This window comes from Tympanuchus pallidicinctus, unplaced genomic scaffold, assembly GCF_026119805.1.
Source record: "Tympanuchus pallidicinctus isolate F22 unplaced genomic scaffold, pur_lepc_1.0 scaffold26, whole genome shotgun sequence".
Classification (NCBI taxonomy): domain Eukaryota; kingdom Metazoa; phylum Chordata; class Aves; order Galliformes; family Phasianidae; genus Tympanuchus; species Tympanuchus pallidicinctus.
This window is the reverse complement of record NW_026294743.1, coordinates 8,686,342-8,700,788: the sequence shown is the minus strand read 5'-3', so window position 1 is coordinate 8,700,788 and position 14,447 is coordinate 8,686,342. Positions and strand designations below refer to the sequence as shown.

The 14,447-nt window shown below is 36.8% G+C and overlaps 1 protein-coding gene across 4 annotated transcripts in view; it reads right to left on the bottom strand.

Moving 5' to 3' along the window:
* DDX60 (DExD/H-box helicase 60) overlaps positions 1-14,447 on the bottom strand; it is a 41,012-nt gene that overhangs the window by 10,633 nt on the left and 15,932 nt on the right. For all 4 annotated transcript variants that reach the window (XM_052690137.1, XM_052690140.1, XM_052690138.1 and 1 more), the window contains 15 exons: positions 13,666-13,826; positions 12,400-12,652; positions 11,409-11,572; positions 10,394-10,549; positions 9,167-9,316; positions 8,231-8,350; positions 7,202-7,297; positions 6,396-6,511; positions 5,759-5,904; positions 5,460-5,569; positions 5,247-5,351; positions 5,032-5,160; positions 4,126-4,253; positions 1,397-1,555; positions 301-445 (listed from right to left, as the gene is read on the bottom strand). In XM_052690137.1, the coding sequence (XP_052546097.1) occupies positions 301-445; positions 1,397-1,555; positions 4,126-4,253; positions 5,032-5,160; positions 5,247-5,351; positions 5,460-5,569; positions 5,759-5,904; positions 6,396-6,511; positions 7,202-7,297; positions 8,231-8,350; positions 9,167-9,316; positions 10,394-10,549; positions 11,409-11,572; positions 12,400-12,652; positions 13,666-13,826 (2,138 nt within the window). The remainder of the gene's footprint in view (positions 1-300; positions 446-1,396; positions 1,556-4,125; positions 4,254-5,031; positions 5,161-5,246; positions 5,352-5,459; positions 5,570-5,758; positions 5,905-6,395; positions 6,512-7,201; positions 7,298-8,230; positions 8,351-9,166; positions 9,317-10,393; positions 10,550-11,408; positions 11,573-12,399; positions 12,653-13,665; positions 13,827-14,447) is intronic.

The following is a 14,447-nucleotide window of genomic DNA, read 5'->3' as shown; positions in this document are numbered from 1 at the left end:
TACAGGTAGCCACCTGTATAGGGTGTAGTTCCAGTACATAGACTATAGGGACAGTTGTGGTGGGCACGGTGGTGATGAGTTGACAGTTGGTAGAATGAAAGTTGCTCCATACATCTCCAAAATAAAATTATGTAAGATTGAGACCTGGAATCAAATTCAGAATCCAGATTATTTCACAAAGTTAGTGAGTATTGTTATCAATAGCAATTGCATCACTTACTATGTGCATTTTATGATTTGTGCACTAATCCAAGCATTTTAAAACATAGAAGACCATAAATGGGATTATCAATTACTTACATCTTCATCCACTGCTTTAGGATCAGCATAAGTACACATAGAAGGGATTGCAGTGAGCTTGTTAAGTCTTTCCTGTAGCTGTTTTTTCATAGACAAAAGCATCACCATGCTTTCCATTTTACTAGGTTTCACCTTTTTGATATCGCTGTTTAAAACATACAATTAAAAAGATTATTTCTTTAACATACCTATTTGTATTTTAATACATACTTTGGGTTCTTAAAGATTCATATGTGTTCTCTTTCGAACTGTAGGCTCAAAAATGAAGGTAGATGTCTTCATGTAGAATTACTTATAATGCTAACGTCTCCATTTTAACTTGGCTGGTATGCAAAACAGTGAATAATTCTGGGCAAAGGAGAAGGAAGGAATTATGGTGATATAAAGAAAATGAAAAATGGTGAACACGGCAACTACAAATACCTTGCTTAGCAAATTAGTAAGCTATCACTATTGCACAGTAAAAAAAAATTCAACATTAAAAAGAAACGTGATCAATTTACTGCAAATAACTACATGGACTGTAGAGATCTGGGGAAGGATTTGAAGAGAAGGAAACCAGAAGCAGGCTTTCAAGCCATTGAGTCTAAACTCATACTGGATTTTAACTCATTAGTACTAAGGTCAGATTTTACACCACATGATCACGAAACAAGCAAGTGGAAAACTAGAGCAAAGTCAAAGTATAATCAAAGCAAAATGCTGTCACATTTTTTAAGAGCATTTCATCAGCCAGGTGTACCCGCATTTCAAAGATGCACTAATATAACCAGACCCAGTGAAATCAAGCTATCAATGTGTTCTTCCCCAGTGGCTGACCTCATACATTCAAGTCTCTCTCTCATCCTCATGCTGTAGCACCAGCACTTTACCCAGTATCAGCCACGCTAGTATTTCCTTTCTCCATCTATGCACTAGGTGCTGCTATTTAATACCCACCATGCGGGTTGCTAAAGCAACTGCAACTGGCTGCTTGGTATGGGGTACATTCCCCATCACATCATAAGGTACATTCCCAGAAATAGCTTAATACAAAATTTTACTCTGTTGTACTCTGTGTAAGCTCGACAATAGCACACTAAGTTCTAATACTTACATGTTCTCAGATTTCATTAGTGTTTTATTCACTTTCCTTAATTTCTTCTTTATATCTTCTTTTTCCTTCTCCATTCTAGGGTCACATTCATTGCCTTGTTTTTCCAGCAAATTCAGGAAGACATTCCTGGCTGCTGTTTCCACTGAATCTAAGCCAAATCTTAAAGCAATACACATCAGTTAGGACAACTCTAATAGAGCTCTTTATTTCTAAGCGTACGTAATGAATGCTGTTACAGTAATACTCAGCAAGACTTTTTACCCAACCACAGTTATTAGCATTAACTGGAAGTACATTACTAGCTGATTGTTAAATCATAGAATTAGAGTGGCCTGGGTTGAAAAGGACCTCAAAAATCATCTGGTTTTAACACCCTTGTCATGGGCAGGATCGCCAGTTACTGGACCAGGCTGGCAAGAACCACATCATAGCCCACCATTCACTTACTAACTGCATTTATTTCTGATCTGAGTGGCCATATATAAAATGATTGTGCCATTAAATTATTTGCAGAAAGCATGCTCAATCCTCCCTTAAATAATTTTAATCCTTCTCAACTAACCAGTTGAAAAAAAAAAAAAAAAAATCAATGCCTGTTTCTTCTGGTCTTCTACTTAGCTGTTCTTCCTCATAGCCTTTCCAACACGGCGCTGTTCGAAGCTTAACAAGGATAAGGACTATACCAGCTTCACCCTCAGTAAGCAGTTATCAAATCCTTGTTGCAATAAGGATTGACAGCAGATCATGTTGACTAACACTAAGAAGTGTTCACAAACACCTGGCAAGAGGCTGCATCCTTAGTCTGTTAGAATACTCGCAAGTCATTCAAATCCAGCAGTCACCAAGAACAAGAGCAAATACTGAAGGATTTTATACTTGTAAAGGCCAAACACAGATCTTAACAACTCTTGCTTAAACTTTCTTCATGAATGACAGAGCTCAATAACAAATATTTCCCATTTAGGCTTGATTCCTTGGGAGTGAATCAATTTATTCAGCCACGTAAGTAAAAGTGTGGTGCCAGTACATTCCTTTCCCTGGTGTTTTTAAGAGAAGAGGGCTCCAAGTAATGTTCTCCCTACCAAAGGCCACAAAAGCAATTAGGCTGCTGGAACTTCAATACCTGCTCTTTCAGGAGTCTCTATTAATTCCATGCTGACCTGATACCATAATTGGTGATCACTTGCTTGAGCTATTGATGAATTAGGATGGAAAAAGCTTACCACCGTCAACAAATAGCAATCTACTATTTCAAGTCAGCATCTGTTTCTGAGGACTCCAAATCCCTTTCATCTGCCTCACAAATTCTCAGGACTTGGACACATAAAAAGATACAAGTTTATAAAAAAAACCTGTTTGATGCTCATCCCTTGTCAGAACACAGCACACAGGAGGTCCACGAAGAGCTGTTACATTACACCAAATCCTTAAAACAGCATCAGATAATTCATCTCTCTACTTCAAATCCCAACTTCATGTTACTAGGTTACGCCTCCACACCCACCGGTCTGCAATGTGTACTCATCCCACAGTGATCATTTCGTTATAATTAGTTACTGAACAGAGGATTCACACTCCACACACAGTGCCTTGTAAGAGCCATACATCACCAAAAATTTCTAAGAACCCATCATTCCACAGCAGATGAGAATAAGCCACTTCTCTTACTCTGTGAAGAGAAAAACTTCCGAAAAACTTCCTAACTTCCTACTGCCCCAAAACGATGCTGCAGTTCATAAAGCAGCTGTGAAATCACTCCTTAAATGAAGGATTTACAAATATCTGCTGGTAATTTTGAAATCTATTGGTTTGAACTTGAAAGCAGACACAACACTATTTTTCAACTAGACTGTCACTCAAAATACAAAAAGAAACCGTTGCTAGCATTTAGAGATTCTGACAACCTGTATACTCACTTTTGCTTCTTCCTTTCTAGCGTTCTTTCAGAAATGCTTTTTTATCAGCACAAACTTGTAAGAAATGAAATGGCAGCTAGCATTCTCCCCCAACTACTAAATTGTCCATTGCAAGGAAGAGCAAGGCTCCATATTGGGATAAGAAAACATTCTACCTTATGTGACTGTTTCTTAGCACTGGACAACTCCGTGTAATGCTAAGTAGCTTCTTTTCAATATTAAGATCAGTGTTAACGTACTACTGATACTTTGAAAAGCATTGATTATGTTGTCAGTAGGTTGTGCCCATTTGATGCTTTGTGAAGTTACATCTCAGATGTATTCAAGATGGGTTAATTGCTCCATTTCACTGGATAAAAAACTAGGTTGACAGAGGTTTTGCAGTGAAATCATAACAAAAGATACATTCATAGAAGCTCATTTCATCCTTTTCCCTATCAAGCCTGCACCTACGCACACTCTTCAAACTCTAAATAAAGAGCTGAACTTACACTTAACACACAGGAGCAAAGCTAATGGAGAATTCAACTCTTACTTCAGTGTGATTCAGCTTCTCATAATTTCCCATCATATCACTCATAGATTCTAACCTTTCCAGACAGTAATTCATTCACAGTTTTACTTCATTTAAATCTTCAGACCCATAAACACAGATAAAAATAAAAAGTCCCACATAAAGATAAATGGGATGATAGAGCTTGTGAGTCTTTATTTCATACACTTTAAAACCAACAAAACGAAAACCAAATGAACAGCATCTTCCAATTTTTCTCTAGACAATGAACACATAATATAGGCAAAGTAAATACTTACATAAAAAATATAGCAGGCAATTTACCCATTTCATGCAATTTATCAACAAAGCATGCAAACTTCTTCCACTTGTCACGTTCTGAACAATCCACAGGTTTGGGCCTTAAGTCCTCCAGTACCTCATTCACCTGACCAAAGCATTATTATTAAGGATATTTTAATACCAGAAACTTCTGCCTGGAAGGCAGTTTCTATCAGCCCAGATATTTTAAATCATGCAGTACTGCCTCATGGCTTACAGACTTAAAAGCCCTGCAAAGCATTAACAAACTTCAGCAATAACTCAAAACGCAAATTCTTGGCTACCATCACTGTGGAAATAGCGAAGTATTTCTAACACATCAATTATATTTTCACATTTCAGAGTCAAATCAAGAAGTCTGGTTTGTTGTTGCCCCCCCCCCAACCCCCCCACCACCCCCTACATTCTTTCTTTTATACTTATTATTGATTCAGAACCTCCTTACACTTCTTTTTATGATATAACAACATATGGCTACCAAAGACTTGATCTTTCACCCATTGCTTTATCTTTTACGTAGAAAGTTTTCACAAAAAGTTTCAAATGAGCAGCTAAATGAGAACCAAAAGAGGTAGACTGAAGTAGCAGAACAGTGGTACAATACAGTAACTGGTGTAGGTACCTGAAGTATTCTCAACTTCAAATTTCGTGTCAATACCAGACATCTGATTCCCTGAGAATCTTGTGAAAACATAACCTTGAAAAAGCTTATCAAATTCCACTCATCTTAGTGCTTCTCTTTTAGTACAACAATAGTTAATACTAATAAAAAGTAATTGTCGAAGTAGAAGCTCCAGTAATTATCATGAAATAATTTCAATTATGCTGTAATTACATTACATCTGCACATAAGCTTAAAAACGCACTCCTCTAACAATAGTTACCTTCTGTCTTTGTCCAACTGCAATCCAGTTGCTTAACTCTTTCTTCAGTTCCTGTTCATATTTCCTCACATCCATCTTTTTTATCACTACCTTATTCTTGAAGGAGACAAATTCCTCAGGATCCATCTCCTTGAAAACAACATCATTATAGAACACCGCAGTACTTGACCAAGTTATTACTTTTACATTTCCTGTCTGCAGCTCTTTAGACCCACCTGTGCCCTTGGCCACTTCTGCCAGACTTTTACCATTGTGTCATACAGCTGAACGCTCTCCCTTGGAGACAGGGAAAGATCTGAAGGAATACCATAGTTCTCAATCTGCAAGGAGTTAAAAAAAAAAAAAATAAAGAAAGAAAATAATCAGCTTGCAGTCTTGGATTCAGTGCAACGTTTGAGCAACATTTTTGTCATCAGTGCAATACTTACATGATTGACTGTTAATGCAGCACAAGGGTGAAAATGTTCAATGACAAAATCACTGCCCGTTAGAGAACACACATGCTTCTCCAAATCATTGTATCTTTCTTCATACAGGACTGTGAAGAAACAAAAATGTAAGGATACAATTGTTTGTTTTTAAAAGTACTTACAACTGCAATACTTATTTTTGAAATATAAATATCTACATCTATATTTACATTATTACCTTCATGCAGTATGATTAAAGTAATAGCAAAAAGGACACTATATTCATTTACTAGTTAGATGAACATCCCAATACTCACCTAATCTAACACGGTATGATTTTTTCTGTTCTTTTACTGTAGATCTTCCTTTATACTTCCCTGCAAAATTCTTCTCTGAGTCGGTAGAGCTTCCTTCTATTTTATTATCAGCACACTGCCAATACCTTTTCACAGACTGTAGCCACCTTCAAGAATAAAAGTCATAAAATTTTTCTTCAAAATATTTTTTAAGAACTATAGAGGAATTACAACTTTCTTCTGTTTCTCCTACAGAATTTCCAGTCTTTCACCATCTCAGAGGTATTTTCCCCAGCTTATCCCATGGTGCTGCTCATAAATGTGGCATAGCACCATCATACACATACATGCACACATATGCATATAGTGACAGTGTTCTACTTGACTGGTAATAGACAAGGATACTTATTTGGTTTTGGCAAACCAAATAGATTCAAAAGCATCCTAAATTCTTCTGCCCAGCTCATTTAAAGAGCCATAGGTAATAGCAATGCCTATTCTCACTGCAGAGAGTAAAGAGTTACATAACTTAGTGTCAATTATGTACAATACATAAAAGCAATTCCAACTCTGCCTCTCAATAGTAATTGAGAGCTGTTTAAGACAACTCAAATCCAGTTTAAATAAGCTCTTGTGAATCTAAAATCTCCAAGCATACTCAGTCAGGTGATCTGGATTACTGATAGTAGCAGAGAGAGCCAAAAATGGGCACCGAATTGTTACCAGAAGATGCTCCCAAACCTCTGCTCCAATTTCACCACCAAGACAATGAATCTGTATTTTCAGGAAAAGAAAAAGAATTGAAACAAAGAAATTAAGTGTTCCTTCTCAAAGTGAACCCAAAAAGAGTTGCTTCACTACAGTTTTCCTACAGAACTTCGAGAAGAACATTACTGAACACTTTTTACACTCTAACTAACAACAGTGAGATGCAAATGAAATGGATACATCTCTCTCCAGACCTCACTGGACAGTTGAGCAGCCTATATTTCAATACTGTTTTCACAGTACATAGTCTAGATATTTACTCACATCTTTAGCAATTAATCTGATATACAAGAAAGGATCCTGTACAAATTTTAATTGCAGCAAGATTAATCATCATTAATCAGAAAATTGGCAAATACGTGACAAGAAAAACGAATGATTCAAGCCTGCAGTACCTCCAGATCCCAATTTCAAAGCTACAGTGATGGCCTTTAGTTTTTCGAATGACTGGAATAAGAGAAACATAAGGGGAATTCCTGTTAACTTTCATTGAACCTAAAGTCCCCTTAAGGACTACCAGAGGATTCAGATCTTGCATTGTAATAAGTGAAGTTCGTCAGGTAACAATAAAAGCAAGCGAGTCAAAAATAATAGTTCTGAAGTTTTTGCCAGCTATCCTGTATGTAATGAATTGAATTGTTGACTTCTTTCTTCTGCTTTTTCATTTCACAATTGATGACTATTGAATATACACACCTCATCAAATATAATGTATTGTATTCGTTTGGTCCAACTCTGGCCATGAGGAGACAGCATCAAAATTTCTAAACACTGAGGCACAGTCACTAGTATCTAGAAATAGAAGTTTGTGAAGTGTTATTTTCAAGTAAATTGGCTAATCAAACATAACAGGATAGACTGCATGCTGGAAAAAATTCCAATGAAATACCTAATTATTTTTAAGGTAGGCAAAAAACAAGTAATTTTTCACTACTGCCTTCTAGAAAGGCAACAAAGAGGAAGCAGAGGACTCCAGGCCTGTCAACTTCAGCTTGATCCCTGGGGAACCATTAACCCTTGAAACCATTTCCAGGCACATGAAAGACAGCAAAGTCATTAGGAGTAGTCAGCATGCCTTCACCATCCTTCAAGAGGCAATCATGCCTGACCAACTTGATAAAATTGTACTATGATGTAACCGTGCTGGAAGGTGAGGAGAGAGGATACTGTTTAATGGTGAGATCTTACCTGATCCTTCTCAAAGTATATAAATGTAAAGAGAGTACGTAAAGCAGAGAGAAAAGGGCTCTTTTCAGTGGTGTCCACCAACAGGACACGAGGCAATGGGCATAAAGTAAAATACTGAACAATCTGTTCAAATTTTCCACTGTGAGACTTAATGAAAAAAAAAAAAGGCACGCTCCCCTTAAAAAAAAAAAAAAAATCAGCCTATCATCAAATTTTATAAATAATAGGAAAAGTCACGCCATCATGAAAATAATGGAAAAAAAAAACACCTTGATTTGTCTGCATTTACATCAGATGCATGCCTGAGACCAAGGAATTCAGAGGTTGTTCAATGGCATATCCTCTAAGGATGAACAGGCACATTTGTGTGCACCAAAGTGAAGGTTCCTGGTGAGCAGTACAAGCATCTTTAGATTTTTTTCTGAGCTTGGTATTTAGTGATGGTACAACTATTACAATGAAAGTTAATATTTTCAGGAGCCAGATGAAATGCAGAAGTCATTACTACTCTGTGTTAAAACACCCATAAAAACATACCTGAGAATTCATGACATCGTGGCGATAATCTCGTGTGAAGACTCCACACACCACCAATCCATCTGGAAGTTTCTTGGTGAACCGACTGTATACAGATCCCACCACTTGGTTTACAAGTGCCTTAAGTGAAGCAAGTCATTAATATAACTAAACAGCGTACGCCTGAAGGCATTTGATATTACATACAAGTATCTTGTTTGGGCACTAATGTTAATAAGTGAAATTATCATGTACTGTGTAATGTATTATCAACTTTGAACAGATATAGTTCTTGACATTCAGTTATACTCATGCTTGCAAAGCACTTGAGTGTTCCATGAAGTGAATTATGTAGTATTACTTCAGTATCATGATGATTTTTAGAGCTGCTAACAATAAAAAAAAAAAAAAAAGATGATGTTGTGCTGTGTCTACAAGCTATAAGTTAACACCGCACTAAGTTCTGGAAGAAGTTAAGACACTGTGTCTCAGCTTTTAAGTCCATTTCTAACTAGCAGAATAGAATTTGCATTAAAAAAATAAAATACCACAACAGGCAAGAGTTTCACAAGATTCTTCTTGAGGTTCCCTAAGAGTTCTCTCATTTGGAATGAAATTACTTGCTTGATCGTTGTTCTATTCCAATATCACTTTCACATACAGTTTATATGCTTTCACTACTCTCACCATTTTCTAAACACTCTGCTTCTAAGGACTTCAATACATATTGGTGTTCCTGACCTTACAACAGCTATATATACAGCAACAGACAAATATAAATCCTACATGAACATAATCGTTTTCAAGATTCTTTGTTAATGTTCTTAATTACACATTCACAATTAAAAAAAAGACATACATCAACTAAATAAGTGTAATAAGTTACTCTCAGTGGTTTTAGAATTATACTGAAAGATGGAGTCAACGTATAGAATACGTAGTAGGACGTAGCCTTACCTTGGTAGGAGCAACGTAGACAACTACTCCTTCATCACTCGTTTTCAGAACTTTCTCCATGCAATAATAGGAAGCATATGTTTTTCCTGATGATGTGGGAGCAACTATCACTGCAGACTCGTTATTATCCACAGCATCAAGAAGTTCTCGCTAAGAGAAGAGTAGTAATTTATATCCAAGTGTCTTGTTAATATGTTCTCACTGAGTAAAACAGCTCTGTGAGAAAGGCTTTTTTAAAACATACAGACTTCTAATAGCAATTTGGGACTACTGGAGGTCAAAGTTAACCTAGTTGTTTTATGGCTGTATTTATTTCACCCCCTCAGACGGTTAGCAGAAAAAGCAGAACTAACAATTCTGACTTGATTGTTTCCATTATTTACTCCAACAGATACTGATACCACAACACTTGCATTCCGAAACTGGGAATTTTAAAACAAAAAATAAAGCCAGTTAACTCAGTGTAAAATTTAGATTCAAAAACTTCATTGTTGTTTTACAAAGCACTACTTTTTATTGCATTGTACTATTTACTCAGTACTGTTAAATTCTCTCTTATGATCTTCACATACATTGTTTATTAATTGGTTTTCTTCTCTACTACTGTATTCGTCTTTGCTTTCTCAACAGGTATGTTAAAGGATGGAAGGAAGAGCATTGAAAAGAAAAATTAGTGGTAACACTATCAATATATACACCATCTTTCAAATTGCTCCTCAAGCAAGTGACTAGTTTGTAGATATCAGAAAAGTGGCAAATTTAGCTGACCTCCCCAACCTAACAATAAAAAGACTTCAGTTAGATTTGCTGCTCTTTGAAGAAGTTTTTTTCTCATCTGACACTATAAGCCGTTCCTTACAGACAAGTAGGGAGAACAGTAGCTTGAACTAATCATCAGATACTCAGCAGAAGCTCATGGACCTGCTGAGGGAACCTGCTGTAGGGAACCTGCTTTGGCAGGGGGGTTGGACTCGATGATCTCTGGAGGTCCCTTCCAACCACTACAATTCTGTGATTCTGTGACCTGGCATTACGTATGTTGAATGCCTTCAGCTAAGCTCTTCGTTGCAAAGCCCTCAGTACAAACACAACACTTACAAAGTTATCTGCTGTCTTAGTTAAGCTTAGAGAAACACTACTTTTCACAAGTAGGATAATAATGACTATTTTTAAATGAAACAAGGTCACTTCCAATAACTCTACGTACAAATAGATTTGCTTCAATACCTGCCATGTGTCTGGTATGAAGTGTTCCACTCGGGGATCTGGATCATTCCTCTCTTCTCTGAGCAAGTAATAGTCCATGTATTGCAGCTGAAAGCGAGCTGGTCCCACCTCAATATCATAGTTGCTTCTACTCCCATCATCTCTTCCTTCTCTCATCTGTAAGGTCATATTAAATTTCAAAAAGATTCTGAAAATGTTATGTTTTCCCCCTCCCCTCCTCTGTGGAATTCAGCCTCGAAAATGTATGAAATTGTAGGTAATTTTTAAACAACTTTGTCTGTTGTAGCCTAGTGTCAGAGTCATATCTGGAGGCTACATGTTTGTAATTAATGTCTTCCAGCAGCTGCTGTTGTGGTTGCTTTTGTTGTGAGATAAGCTAACAAAACTATCTAGCAGACAGAGCTTGGCTTCCTTGAGCTACTGTAGGTACATACTTCTCAGACTATACTACTTTTTCTCTTCTTGAGCCTGCTGTGACTGTGCAAGGAATCCAAGCTAGGGAAAGAAACCTATTATAACGACTAACTGTTATTCTAAATTTTGTAAAGCTTTCAGTTCTAATGTATGGTACGCACATTCTACTTAAGGAATAAAAATTTTGTTATTCATAAATGTGTGTGATTACATACCCAATCCTGAAAGCTGACTACCAAAGCATGACACATTACAACATAGAATCGTAGACTTGCTCAGGTTGGAAAAGACCTTAAAGTTCATCGTGTCCAACCACAACCCGACCACGCTGCCCTAACTCTAACAGCCCTCTGCTGAATCATGTCCCTGAGCACCACATCCAAACGGTTCTTAAACACATCCAGGGATAGGGACTCAACCACATCCCTGGGCAGCCTATTCCAGGCTTAACAACTCTTTCTGTAAAGAAGTTTTTCCTGACATCCAACCTAAACCTCCCCTGGCACAACTTTAGGCCATTTCCCCTCGTCCTGTCATCTGCTACCTTGAGATGAGACCAACCCCGCTCTCACATGAAGCTACACGAACACTAGAAAGTTACCTGGCCAGTCAGAGTACATGCCAAATTCTCAAATCCAAGAAGTTGTAGATACTGACTCAGCTTCTGTAAGTGTGATTTCTCTAAAAGATCTTGATATTTTTCAAGGAGTATATGAATTCTCCTCATAACTTGGACAGCAATGCTTAAGTCTTCAGGTTTGCTTCCTTTCAAAAAAAAAAAAAAAAAAAAAGAAAAGTAAAACTTCAGTAGTTATTTGACAGCTAACTGTATCATAGGGAGTCTTCTTATATTAGGTATTTTTAGAGCAGATCTTATCCAACCAGCCATGTTTATGGCAACTTAGAAATACAATTAGAGACTACCACAGCATAACTCACACGTGGCAACCGCTGTCGAACAGCAAGCATCCAAACAAATCTAACTCACTATTAAAGGAAGTTGTACTTCTTGCATGTATTCGGTAACAGAAGCTCCCCATTTTCTTCATTGACTCAGGTTTATGCAGCTAATAGGATTGAGTAATATTTCCCTCCAATGTTTACAGGTCACCCCAGTATATTTCCAGCAGCGAGACTGGATTCTCTAAACCAAAAGGATGGACTGGATAAGTTGATTCTAGTGAGACTGAAGACAGCAAGAGACAGTAGCATGGATTTCTATAATAATCAGCATGATTCAGATTATGAGTTTACTCAGTCAGCTACTTAACAATCCATCTCAATATAGTCATACTGTAGTGTGCATAACTCACACTCATTAAAGATAAATACAATAAATCATGTATGTAATGTTTAAAAGGAAAAACAGAAAAATAGCTGAAATCTATTTTCAGCAGATTGTTTGTGTCTCCTTTGAGGGATTTTGAAATTGCAGATAGGGATTAATGCCTGCCAACACTTAAAAGCACCATTACTGCTCCCAGGACAAGAGAGTATTTACATGCCTTTATTCCTACTGAGAAAGTACAGATGTACTCAATAGGTTGAGGTGAGCGCAAGCTGAACATTGAGCACGCACTTGGTTATCATACCTTGTTTTCTGCAGTGTTTTTTCCATGCTTCTACACAGGCCGACAATCCTGATATTTCTATGCTGAATTTCACAGATTTACTTTTAACTGTCTTGAGAAACTTTTCCAGCTTATTTATTCCAACTGTCAGATTTTCTTTTATTTCCTTCTCCATTGGTATCTGCAAGGTTTTCCATTGCTCCTGTTCTTTCTTTTCTTCTTTAGCTTTTAGTCGCCTGTTGTTTTCGTCCATAATTATTTCTGCTTTGCTTTTCTATGCAAAGAAATTTCAAAATTAATAACAATTATGTGGAAACATCATCTGAAAAAACTAATCCATAAACACAGGATATATTATAGTTTGCAATTCACCTTTGTGGTACGTTGTCATTTGGCAGCTCTTGAAATTATTATTCAATTCTGAAGGAGACTATTTCTGAATCACAGCATGCTGCTCAAAACCTTACCTATTCTTTACTTTAGATATCAATAAACACTATCATCACAAGTAGTCTAAAAGCACACAGACATGGAAAAAATAAATAGCAGATACCTGAGGATTTTGTTTGTTTGTTTTTACTTACAGTAATAGTAATTGTAGTAACAAGGGTTTTTTTAAAATGCATTAAATAAAATTAAATAAAATTCAGAGTTCCATCTTACTTGAACAAAATTATTCTATATATGGTTTATAGATGATAATCTAAACCTTACAGTACAGTACTTAATAATGAAGTATTATTTAAATTCCTATTACTCACTCCTGTTCATTAGTGTGCAAGTACATACCCTGTGATGTCTGAAAAAGTTCTTAGGTAGAACAAACAGCAATATTTACAGAACCTTTCATGGGGACTATTTCCAAATGATGGAGGAAAATAAACAACCAAACAATGGATTTCACAGTACTGCTCAGTACTTTCTTACAGTAAAATAAAATTTATTAACTGCAGTTTCCTCCATTCCACATTCCAGTACAGTCAAGAGCCAAAACCCACCAGCCTTCACAAACTTGGTATTTACTACTTGTCTTTATTTATGCCTCTTAAAAATTCACTGCCACTAATCCCAAAGAGAAACAAATTTTCTCTTTCCAATTAGACAATTTATAGTACAAAATAATTAAGTTTCCCCAGCTAACAATGTGACACATTTGAAGTATAACATTTCATTTCTGGCATTCAAACAGTAGAGATGGTTGGTTTTTTTTGGTTTTTTTTTTTTTTTGTTTTGTTTTTTTTTGATAACATAAAATAGATTTGGAAAGAACAATTTGCATATACTCACGCGTATTTTAGTCTTCTTCACAGCACCAGCAGCCTTCCCTGCAGCATCCTTTTGGCATACAATAAACTTGGAAGAGCTACCTTCCAACGTGCTTCCGTACAAACGATGAAAAGTCTGAAGCTTTTGAATTTGTTTTCTTTCATATGCATCTTTGGACTTTGCTGCAAATAAGCACAACTGATTCAAAACTACACAAACACAATTTTAGTCTACACTACTTCCAAGAAAAGTTAACTGAGCAATGAGCTTGCAAATGTACTGCACAATTAATGAATATTAAGATGTTACAAATACAAAATAAGCAAGAGAGTTTGGCAAAGCAGATTATGACAACAAAAAGAAAACAGAAAAAAAGCTTTCCCCTATCCTGGGCTCACTTACAAAACTCCAGCAGAGCAGATCTCTAGAAAAGATCCTTCTCCACTGGTAGCCAGCTCTTCAATGGGTCTAGGAGGGGGGCAGCCAGGCTCCACCTCTTCCTGCAGCACATGAGAATTGCCTTCACCTGTGCTCCTCTGGCTGACTCATGGCTTCCCTCAGGTGATCAATCAGAGGTTCAGTCCCTGACTCAGCAGTTCCCATACATGTACACATGGCAAAAATTCTTCACTGACTCAAAGACAAAATCACCTATCAAAAGAGGCTTGCTACTAAGACTCACAGAATGGTACTTTGAATTATCTGAGAAGTCATAGACTCAAATTCAAACAACTTCAGGCAAACATCAAAAGTTATTGGAAAACTTAATAAGCAGGAAACAAATTGACTGTTTGGGCGCACAG